The sequence below is a fragment of the Dipodomys ordii genome, unplaced genomic scaffold (genome assembly GCF_000151885.1).
Source record: "Dipodomys ordii isolate 6190 unplaced genomic scaffold, Dord_2.0 Scaffold42, whole genome shotgun sequence".
Classification (NCBI taxonomy): domain Eukaryota; kingdom Metazoa; phylum Chordata; class Mammalia; order Rodentia; family Heteromyidae; genus Dipodomys; species Dipodomys ordii.
Window position 1 is genome coordinate 2,239,302 of NW_012267258.1, and position 11,834 is coordinate 2,251,135.

The 11,834-nt window shown below is 39.5% G+C and overlaps 1 protein-coding gene across 1 annotated transcript in view; it reads left to right on the top strand.

Moving 5' to 3' along the window:
* Positions 1–11,834, top strand: part of Racgap1 (Rac GTPase activating protein 1) — a 34,089-nt gene that overhangs the window by 12,431 nt on the left and 9,824 nt on the right. Inside the window, exons 3-10 of the mRNA XM_013018693.1 lie at positions 834–1,036; positions 2,168–2,304; positions 3,515–3,584; positions 5,694–5,747; positions 6,617–6,697; positions 7,068–7,185; positions 7,671–7,801; positions 9,308–9,472. Of these exons, the coding sequence (XP_012874147.1) occupies positions 834–1,036; positions 2,168–2,304; positions 3,515–3,584; positions 5,694–5,747; positions 6,617–6,697; positions 7,068–7,185; positions 7,671–7,801; positions 9,308–9,472 (959 nt within the window). The remainder of the gene's footprint in view (positions 1–833; positions 1,037–2,167; positions 2,305–3,514; positions 3,585–5,693; positions 5,748–6,616; positions 6,698–7,067; positions 7,186–7,670; positions 7,802–9,307; positions 9,473–11,834) is intronic.

An 11,834-nucleotide genomic window follows, 5' to 3' on the forward strand; every position in this document is an offset into this window, starting at 1 on the left:
CAGATATGCACATTGGACTGTTCCTTCAATATGGTAGAGAGTATGAATGGTGCTTAGAGGTAGACTGAGGTTAACTAGAACATTGTAAGGCACTTTTGCAAGTAGCAGGCGATAAGAATGAATGCCACCAATGTTTTGAGGTGCTGCCTTGGAAGTGACACCATCCTTGCAGACGTTTGACGAGTCCACATTCTTCCTTCTCTCAGTGACTTTCCAAGAGCTCCTGTGATCTCTCCTGCTTTTCCAAGTGGAATGTTTACATACCCTTCAGGGCAGTGTTAAACAGCAAAAGCAAATTGGCTCTTTACTTTCAAATCAATATTTGTATAATTATATAGCTGAATGGAACTGCAGGTCTAGACATCTGTAATATTAATCTACATCTACTGGAGCATATTACAGCAGTTACATTTGAATTTGCTGCTTAACATCTCTGGTGCAGCAATGTGTGACTGTAAAGGAGACTGTTTTTTGTTTCATAGCTGTAACTGTCCTGGTGCGTGACAGCTGCCCCAAAGGTATCCCCCTTTGATTGCCTTCTGTTCAGGAGCTTTCAGTGTTAGTGTTACATCTGGAGCCAGGTGACTAATGAGTTACATATTCCATAGCAGATGCCACTGGCTAAGCTAGAAATATGTGGCCTATTGAATCAGGAATTGCTCTCCACAAAGCTGTTGTCTAGAGTGACAGATATATCCAGTATCTGCTTCTGGTTATTTTCAGTTGGGCTTGCCCAAGTTGAGCTGGTCCCTTAACTATGTGTTGGAGCCATTTATTTGAGGATTTATACCCTGTTTGATATTTGAATTATTAAAATTTTCACCTTTCCTTAGAATTCATCCAGCTGGCAAAAGATTTTGAGGATTTCCGTAAGAAGTGGCAGAGAACAGACCACGAGCTGGGGAAATACAAGGATCTTTTGATGAAAGCGGAATCTGAGCGTAGTGCTTTAGACGTTAAGCTGAAGCATGCACGTAATCAAGTGGAGCTAGAGATCAAACGGAGACAAAGAGCTGAGGCCGACTGTGAGAAGCTGGTGTGTATTTTTTATATGTAAGAACAATAGTTATATAATCATAAACATTTAATAATATACAATAATAGAGAAACAACTGGTAATTTTTCCTCTTGTGAAATATACCCAGTTTTTCTTCCTCATTAAAGAATTGTAAACAACTTGTCCTTTGACACCATGCCCATGATTAGAGTTCAAACTGTCGCTTACGACTCCCCTTCATAGTTAGAAATTAAAATGTTGCCAGGCACTGGGGCTGAAACCTGTAATCCTAGCTACTCAGGAGGTTGAGATCTGAGGGTCCTGGCTCAGTGCCAGCCTGGGCAGGAAAGTCTATAAGACTCCTATCTCCAATTAACCACCAGAAAACCAGAAACGGCACTGTGACTCAAATGGTAGAGCACTGAAGAGTACAGGGAAAGTGCTCAAGCCCAGAATTCATGCACCACCACTGACAAAAAAAAAAAAAAAAGAAAGAAATTAAAATGCTACTCAAAGTATCTTCATCTATACACAACTAGCTGTTCCCACACATTGATAGAAACAAGGCAGTTTTACCTGTCCTGTTATCATCTATTTCAGGGTAAAGAGCTAGATAGACTCAACTAGTCGAGTAATGTGACTGACTTGTAGCAGTATCATTTTGATGTGCCAGTGCTGGCCAGAAAGCCTTTACTAGGAGGGGCTAATCCATCTTAGTTCAGTGTTAGATGCCTCAGTAAGTTCAAATTGTTGGATTCTTTTGTATTACAGCTTTGTATCTGTTTTAATGTGTTTTGTTCTACTATTTACAAAGGTTGGTGACTGCTTTGATCTGTGAAAGGAGCTAATAATTGACTTGATAAAATACAATAAAGTATTTTTGCTATGTGAAATCTATTTTGGAACTTGAATTTTACATTACTCTCTTCTTGGATTAGCAGTTTGATCTAAAAGTCTTGTAGCAGAACCCTGCTATTCTAGCTACAGTTCATTTTACCAGTCAGAAATCAGAGCTACAATCTGTGAATTAATATGCTGTTGGTGTAGCTGCTTTCCTGAAGTCCCATTTGCATAATGCTGTATTTTAATGTCTTCTGCCTGTCCCATAAATTTGAGGTGAAGTTTTCTCTCCTGGCTAGTTATGATGTTTTACTCTGCTTTGGTCTGAAGGAACGACAAATTCAGCTGATTCGAGAGATGCTCATGTGTGACACATCTGGCAGCATTCAACTAAGTGAGGAACAAAAATCAGCTCTGGCTTTTCTCAATAAAGGCCAACCATCCAGCGGCAATGCTGGCAACAAAAGGTGGGGGAACTGCATCTGTTGTTATCTGATCAGGAGCAACACAGCTGTCAGAAGTTCCTGTTATCTGAACTCTTCAATATACTGCTTCTGTAGTGTGTGCTGAAGAAAGCAGAAAAAGACTTTGGGGGAAGGGTATTGAGGAGCTAAGGCCAGGGGCCTCCCCATTTTTTTTCTTCTTTCTTTTATTATTATTATTTTATCTATTTATTTGTGCCTTTCCTTAAGGCCAGGGCCTGAGTTCAGTCTCTGAGCTGCTTTTTTTCCTCCCCTAGTATTGGCTAGTATTGGAGCCACAGCTCTACTTCCAGCTTTTTTTTTTTTTTAAGCATTTAATTGGAGATAAGAGTCTCAAGATGTTTCCTGCCCAGGCTGGCTGGCTTCAGTGATTCTCAGATTTCAGCCTCCTGAGTAGTAGGATTACAGGCATGAGACACTGGCTCCTAGCATTCTTTCCTTATTTTTTATAAATCTCTCCTTAGAATGTTGTTTCACCATGGGTAAAATTTTCATGTTGATGCTAAATTGCACATCAATAACTAATCCTGTGCATTGCTAAGAAACCTAAAGGTGAAAGTGACAGTTCAGCAATAATTTCAATGCTTGCTCTCCAGAGAGCTCTTGTAGTTTTCTGGTTTAGAAAGGCTATTCTGAGCCAAGACTAGACAATAATTTTGGTTCCATACTATCACTATTTAAAATAGTCTTAGCTAGGCTCTGACTTTAATACTCCCAGTACAATAAGTAGGGAAAGGTCAGCACTCTTACAGCTATTTGTTTTGTTGCCTGATTGTTTTATGGTGTATCTTTATAACTAAGAAGATGTACAGCCTTAATTTCTTGCCAAAGCTGGGTTATACTCCCTTGCAGAAAGCAGCCACAGTTGGGATCAAATTAAAGCTCACTCTTCTGCCTTGTGAATTTTTAGTAGCCTGTAGTACAGAATCAGAAGGGAGTAACACCTATAGCCCTAGCAGTAACTTTGAGTTGCTGTTACAAGCCCTTAGTTGAAAAAGAACTGTGCTGCACCTGTAGTTATATACTTCTCATAAAAAGCAGCCCACCATAGTTAGGTTTGAACTTGAAGTTGTCACCATAGAAAAGATATTGCTATGATCTTGCTCATGTTTCCTCATCAGTGGGATTGTTGAGGAATTTTGGTGGCTTTTATATTTCATAGTTTTGTGTCTAACTCTGTATTTTGTCTATTTAGACTATCAACCATTGATGAATCTGGTTCCATTTTATCAGATATCAGCTTTGACAAGACTGATGAATCACTGGTAATAAACATTTGGTCTTTGAGACTTATCTGTTAGCCCTGTTCTCTCCTCTCCCTTTACTGTTGTTTTATTTGTTGATATGTTGTAGAGTCTAAACTAGCAATTTAAAATGTGAATCCACACAGCTGTAAGATACTGGCTTATCTATTTATTTTGTTTCTGGATGTGAGGATGAAGAATTCTGAATTTAGCATGAGGTTAAGTTTACTGAAAGGATGTCTGAGCTGCATGTACTAATTGATTTTATATATTGACTTATTAAATCCGCAGCTAGCCATAAAAAAATTAGCAAGGCTAGGGCTGGGAAGGTGGCTCAGTGGTAGAGCGTTTGCCTTGCATGCTCAAGGCCCTGGGTTCGATTCCTCAGCACCACATAAGCAAAAAAGAAAAAAACCGGAAGTGACGCTGTGGCTCAGGTGGTACAGCACTAGCCTTGAGCTGAAGAGCTGAGGGACAGCGCCCAGGCCTAGAGTTCAGGCCCCACGACCGGACCCCAAAAAAAAAAATTAGCAAGGCTATATGCAGGCAAAGCTTATTTGATGCTCTTGGGGTGAATAGACTTGTGCCTTACTTACTTCTGTATCAGTTTGAATCTTGAGGAAATCTTACCTATACTTTACAATTACAAGGAAACTAAGGGTCCAGGATTTCAATCAGAAGAATGTGATGAGAATTTTTAGGCTATGAATAATGCTTTGATTAATGGCAATTCACATGGCCCAAACTCTTTGTTACCTTACTTTTCTCATCTCATGATGGTATTTCTTCATAAAATTATCCTGGTAATTTAGTCTTTGAATCAGGAGACTGATATTTATTTATTGTGTATTTATTTATTTATTCATTTTGTTGGTGGTGGGGCTTGAACTGTGGGCCTGGGTGCTGTACCCGAGCTCTTCAGTTTAGGAGAATACTCTACCACTTGAGCCACAGCGCCATTTTTGATTTCCTAGTGGTTATTTGGAGATAAGAGTCTCACGAACTTTCCTGCCTGGGTTGGCTTTGAACCATGATCCTCAGATCTCAACCTCCTGAGTAGCTAGGATTACAGGTGTGAGCCACCAGCACCCGGCGAGACATATTTATTGATTTGTGTTTTCTGTTGCTAGCTGCTCCTAGCAAATAAAATAATAAATTATAGGAAGTTAATGGTGGCTATTTTTCTGACATAGTGAAACAATTAACAATTACTTTTTTTCCCCCAAATTTAATGTTTACTAGGGGGAAATATGGCCATTTTAGTCAACTCCTTTTGGAAATAAGAAATACAGAGTAGGTTTGGGTTAAATAAGTCTACACAGGAGGCTAAGATCCAAAAGATTACAATTGGAAGCCAGTCCAGATAGAAAGGTGTATAAGATGCTATCTCCAAAAACCAAATCATCAGCTGATTTTAAGGTAGACATATGCTATGATAACCTTTTCTAAAACTGAATCAACTAATATCTAAACTAGCTGAAGGAAATTATTTGGTTGAGCTACTATTTTCTATATGCAATTATTTCTAGATACTATGTTCCTATTCAGGGACAGTCAGGAATTAATCACAGGTACATACTAAAATGAATGCAGATAGTGAATTGAAATTAAGCCATAAAAAGACAAAATATTTTCTGGAAGTTAACCTTTTTTTTAGGATCCAAAGAAAAGGAATGATCAAAAGACATAAACCTAAACTTAAACTTTTGAAGTGTTCTACAGAAGATCTGGTAGACTGCAGCAATCCCTCAAGGGCAAGAATTACACTTGACATGACCAGTGTAGTACCTAACATTCTGTAGGTTCTAAAACTAATTACAAAAATAATCAAAAATAAAGGACCAGACACCAGAAATAATCACGATAGAAGTTGATTCTTTAACCTTTTCTTGTCTCTGTGGTATTGATTCCTGATTCTATTATAATAGCTTCAATTTTTAAAAGAAAACTGGTTAACTTTTACTATTTCTCTATAGCTACAATATTGGAGGCTTTCTCATTATCCCTGTCCTCCTCTAGTTTCTGTAGCTTGGCTACCAAAGGATTTCAAGTTCACTGTAGTTGTGTTTGCATAGTATTGACAGGAGACCTAACTAAAGAAAGAAATTAATATACTGTAATTGTCAACAGGACTGGGATTCTTCCATGGTGAGGAATTTTAAATTGAAGAAAAGAGAAAAGAGGGTATGTATGGTTTGTTTTGCTTTTGTATAAAGAAACAACAGGAGTTTGTTTTACTTTGTGTGATGTCCTACACCTGCAATCCTATTTCTATGCTATCAGGATTCTTAGGATCATGAGTTTGGGACCAGCCTGTCCTATATAGCAAAACTCAAGCAGAAAAAGAATTTTCCTTTTTGCTTTTTAGTGATCCTGGGATTTGAACTCTGGAGTCTTGTGCGAGGCAAGCATTCTATTATTTGAGCCATGCCCGCAGCCTATAGAGTTTTCTTTAGAAAATTTGGCAAGCTAGACTACTCCTGACATGTTACTCTAGCCATTGTTAAACTCATATTACAAACAAATTCATACTGTAGAGCTATATTGATATTCCTTGAGATAGTTACTTAAGACAGAATTCTGTCCTATTTCATAAAGGTCCTGGCTGCATCTTAATTTATTTATGCTCTAGAAAAGGATATGCTTAAGTTTGTTGTGAATTGTCATATAAATTTTTATGCTCTAATACAAGGTTCAGATAAAAATGTGTGAATAATGGGATACAGAGATCTGTTTGTGTGTATTTGTTTAGGATATTTGATATGTTTCCAAAGACTTCATGTCCTAGAATAGGATTACAGTTCCACTTTTCTGGTGCTGTCATCTAAATTTCTCCAAAGCTTGTTCCTTTTTCTACAGCGCTGAGAACATTTTTGTGTTCGTATAACTCATTTTTCATGTGGAAATGGGCAATAAAAGAAAGCACATTGTTATTTACTGTAGCCCTGGTCCTTAGGGCTTACATCCAGTTGTCTGATAGAATAATTTTATCTTCTGTGCTTCAGATCTACTTGATACTAAAGATTTTGGTCCTTGTCCCCTCCCCCCTCCAGCGCTCTAGTAGCCGACAGTTTGTTGATGGACCCCCTGGGCCTATAAAGAAAACTCGTTCCATTGGCTCCACAGTAGACCAGGTAATGAGTCAGGTCAAGAGAACTGGGATCTTGAACACATAAGAGCAGTGAAATGTCTGTGTCAACATTATAGCGTTAGTTTGAGAAGATGTAATATTGGAGTTTTTCTGTGTAATATGGTTGTTACCATTCATATGATTGGAATTACTGTGGTTAAGTGAACAGCTGTAAATTTGATTCTTTTTTGTTTGTATATATTCCACTTTTTCATACATGTATTTTTTAAAGTCAGAGATTTCAACTTAAAAATATTTTGTGTTAGTGCTACAATCTGGATTAAGACTCAGCAATTTTTACCTAATCCCAAATTACCTTATATAGCAGTGGGAAAGTTAGGCTCTTTGTGTTCTTACAATCACTTTTGTTTCAGGGGAATGAATCCATAGTTGCAAAAACTACAGTGACTGTTCCCAATGATGGTGGGCCCATTGAAGCTGTGTCCACTATTGAGACAGTGCCTTACTGGACCAGGAGTCGAAGGAAAACAGGTCTGTTGAATCTGACTAAACAGTTTGTGTAGGTCCTGTAATACCCGTACCTGGGAGGCTGAGGTAGGAAGATTGTGAGTTTGAGTCCATTTGGTCTCATAGACACAGTTCATTCACAGTGAATGAATACAATAATGAATTCATGACTAAAGGTGTGAGTGAATTTCTAGTCTGTATAAAACAACTGAAACATTTAGTAGAGTTGGTTTTTTTAGAATCCTCTTGAGAGTCAGGGACAGTTAAAATGGGTAATTTCTAGAGGATTAAAGGACTAGTTGATTGTACGTGCTTTACTTTTTTGGATTGAAAGCATGGATAACTGGTTTTTCTTAAAAGTGTCCTCCCCGTCCCCCGCAAATAGTTGTTGGTATTCATTTATGAGTTATGGTTACAAATTACTGTTTTATCAGTTACTTAAATAATGGGGCTGAAATTTAAAAGGAACAGAATACTTAAGACAAAGCTTAAATTTGATTGCTTTCTAGGTACTTTACAAACTTGGAACAGTGATTCCACCCTTAGCAGCAGGCCACTGGAGCCAAGAACTGAGACAGACAGTTTGGGCACACCACAAACAAATGGAGGAATGCGCCTACATGACTTTGTCTCTAAGACGGTAAATGCACAATGGATTCATTTCCTTTCAAGCACTTTTTTTTTTTTAAGCTCATGGCTTCAGGCTAGCTAGGCAGACATTGTCTACTGAGTCTTCTAGCCTTTTTTGATACTTTTTTTTGTTACCCATCCTGAGGTTGAAATCAGAGCCTGGGCACTGAGCTTTTGAGCTTTTTTTCCCTCAAGGTTAGTGCTCTGCCACTTGAGCCATAGCTCCATTGTCTGGCTTTTGGAGAGATAAGAGTCTCACAGACTTTCTTGCCCAGTCTGGCTTCAAACTATGATCTGCATATCTCAGCCTCCTGAGCAGCTAGATGTGAACCACCATCACTCGGCAGGCACTAGTTATTTTTGAGATAGTCTCAGTTCCTGCTCAGGTGTGTATTTTAGACTCCTTTTGAAGCTATGATGACAGACATATGCCACCATACTCAGCCTCTTTTGTTGAGATGGAGTTTCATGGGCTTTTCTGCCTGGGATGACCTCAAACAGTGATTACCAGTCTTATCCACCCAGGTAGCTAGGATGAAAAGTGTGAGACATGGGTGCCCAGATATTTATTTATGAGACAAGATCTTGTTGTGTAGGCTGGTGGTCCTCACACTTTGTCATACTCCCTCAGTACCGAGTACTGAGATTATAAGCCTGTGCCTTAACTTATTAAAGAAAACAGTCTACTTTATGGAATTTGGGGTAAGATTATGTCTTTTCTGTTTTTCTTTTTTCTTTTGTATCAGTCAGGGCCTGGGCTCTGCCCCTGAGCTTTTTTTGTTAAAGGCTAGTGCTCTACCATTTGAGCCATAGCTCCACTTCTAGCTTTTGGTAGTTAATTGGAGATAAGAGTCTCATGGAGGGGCTGGGAAGGTGGTTCAGTGGTAGAGCGCTTGCCTTGCATGCATGAGGCCCTGGGTTCGATTCCTCAGCACCACATAAGCAGAAAAAAAAGCCGGAAGTGGTGCTATGGCTCAAGTGGTAGCATTCTAGCCTTGAGCTGAAGAGCTGAGGGACAGCGCTCAGGCCCAGAGTTCAGGCCCCATGATCGGACCCAAAAAAAAAAGAGTCTCATGGACTTTTTTTTTTGCCTGGGTTAAGTTTAAACTGTGATTCTCAGATCTCAGCCTTCTGAATAGTTAGGATTACAGGTTGGAACTGCCAGTGCTTGGCTTTTTGTCTTTTTAAGAGTTAGTATATATATATAATTTTGTTGTTATTAAGATGTTGTATAGAAGGATTATTTCATAAATCAGGTAATGAGTACATTTCTGTTTCGGACAGTGTTACCTCTTCCTTCACTTTCCCCAACTCCCCTTCCTGTCCCTGCCCACAAGTCACATAGTTCATTTTCCACATTCAGTGTCTACTGAATACCTTTTTTTTTTTTTTGAGAGTTATATTTTTTAAAAAGCATATAAAGGTCTTAGAAAGTTGAGACATACCAAGTCCTCAACATATGTTGGCAATTTTGTAATTCATTTACTCTGTTCTTTCTGTCCTGTTTTATCTTCAGGTTATTAAACCTGAATCCTGTGTTCCATGTGGAAAGCGGATAAAATTTGGCAAACTGTCTCTAAAGTGTCGAGATTGTCGAGTGGTTTCTCATCCAGAATGTCGAGATCGCTGTCCTCTTCCCTGCATCCCTACCCTTATAGGAACACCTGTCAAGATCGGAGAGGTAGGATTTGTGGACTCTATTGTTGTGTGGCTTCTTTTACCTTTTAGAGACTTAATGTCAGCTTTTATTGTAAAATTATTGATGCCAGATATATTTCTATGCATGAAAAATAGAAATAGCAAAATGTTAACCTGTAGCAATCTTGTTGGGGTTGTCTGTTTAATGATCTTTCTAAACCAAACTCTTCCCTCTGTTTTCTTTTTTTGTTAGTTGTTGGGCTTGAACTCTGGGCCTAGGTGCTGTCCCTCACCTCTTCAGCTCAAGGCTAGTGCTCTACCACTTGAGCCACAGTGCCACTTCTGATTTGCTGATTGTTAATTGGAGATAAGAAACCCATGGATTTTGTTGCCTGGGCTGGCCTCCCCCTAAGTAGCTAGGATTATAGGTATGAGCCACTGGCACCTGGAAACCCTGAGTTTTTGTTTTTTGTTTTTTTTCGGTCGGTCGTGAGGTTTGAACTGTGGTCCTGGGCACTGTCGCTGAGTTCTTCAGCTCAAGGTGAGCACTCTACCACTTGAGCCACAGCGCCACTTCTGGCATTTTCTGCTTATGTGATGCTGAGGAATTGAACCTAGGGCCTCATGCATGCAAAGCATGCACTTTACCACTGAGCCACCTTCCCCGCCCTCTCAGGCCAATTCTTGAGTTATTCATTTTCATCTGTGAATATTCATGTTAGAGATAGTTCATAACAAGATATTTCATACCAGGCTTAAGTTACTGGGCTGGAGGTGCAATTCAAGTGATAAGAGTACCAGATTAGCACTCAAAAGCCCCTAGTTTATATCCTAGCACCACATAATTAATTACAAAAAGAAAAAAGATGGTAGCTGGGTGCCAGTGGCTTATGCCTATAATCCAAGATATCTAGATGCTAAAATCTGGAGGATTATAGTTTGAAGCCAGCTCAGGCAGAAGAGTCTTTGAGATTCTCTCTCCAAAATAACTAGTTAAGAACATGCCTTCAGTATGGCTCACAAGGTAGAATTCCAGCAAGCAAACCAAGTGTAAGGCCCTGAGTTCCAATTCTGGTAGTGGCAAAAAAAAAAAATTACTTAGAAAATATTGATTATATAAGCAACATTAACAAGCATTAGAATAAATTGATTGTGCTGTTGCCCTCAACAAATCAAATGTTATTATTTTAGCAGTATTTGAGTATGAACTTAGGACCTTGCATGCACTAAGTCAGGTACTCCCTATTTGTGCCACATCCTCAGCTCTAGTCTCCTAGTCCTCGATTTTTATCAAAGCATACAAGTTTTTTTTTTCTTTTAGTTTCTTTAATGGAACTATGGATGTTGGGCTCTGATGGCTCACACCTTTAATCCTAGCTACTCAGGAGGCTGAGCTCTAAAGATTACAGTTTGAAGCCAGCCCGGGCAGGAACATGCATGAGACTCTTATTTCCAATAAACTACTCAGAAAAAAAGCCAGAAGTGGCATTGTGGCTCAAGTGGTAGAGTGCTAGCCTTTAGCAAAAGAACCTCAGGGGCAGCATCCAGGCTCTGAGTTCAAGCCCCAGGACCAGCACATGTGTGCGTGTATGCACACACACACATACACAACTGAGGTGTATTAAGTAATTTGTTTTTAGCTGAGAATAAAGTACAAAAGGATTCATTTTCATTATTTTTGGTGATTGAGGTAGTCTTTCTCTGATAGCCTAGGTTGGTCTCCATCTGATCCTTTTGCTCCTGCCTCCCTGAGTGTTGGGATTCCAAGGCATGTGCACAGGAAAGATCTTATTTTTGGGGTAGTAAATTAGCTAATATTAAAGGCCGTATCTGAGCCGGGCGCTGGTGGCTCACGCCTGTAATCCTAGCTACTCAGGAGGCTGAGATCTGAGGATCGCGGTTCAAAGCCAGCCCGGGCAGGAGAGACTGTGAGACTCCTATCTCCAAAAAAACCACCAGAAAACCGGAAGTGGCACTGTAGCTCAAGTGGTAGAGCGCTTGCCTTGAGTTAGTTGAAGAGCTGAGGGACAGCCCCACGACCGGCCAAAAAACAAAACAAAACAAAAAAGGCCGTATCTGTAATCTCTATTGCTTGCTTTCTGCTGTAGCTGGTAGTCTTAGTCCTTGTTCCTGCAAAATGTAATCATAAATCAAGGCACTGATAATTAAACCAAGGCTTGGGAATGCTAGGTAAGTGTTCTACCAAGCCACATTCCCAGCCTAAGATCTCAGTTTTAATAGATGCTTTGAAAAATAGGCATTTAAAAGTATTAGTATTAGGGCTGGGAAGGTGGCTCAGTGGTAAAGCGCTTGCCTTGCATGCCAGAGGCCCTGGGTTCGATTCCTCAGCACCACATAAGCAAAAAGAAAAAAAGCCAGAAGTGGCACTGTGGCTCAAGTGGTAG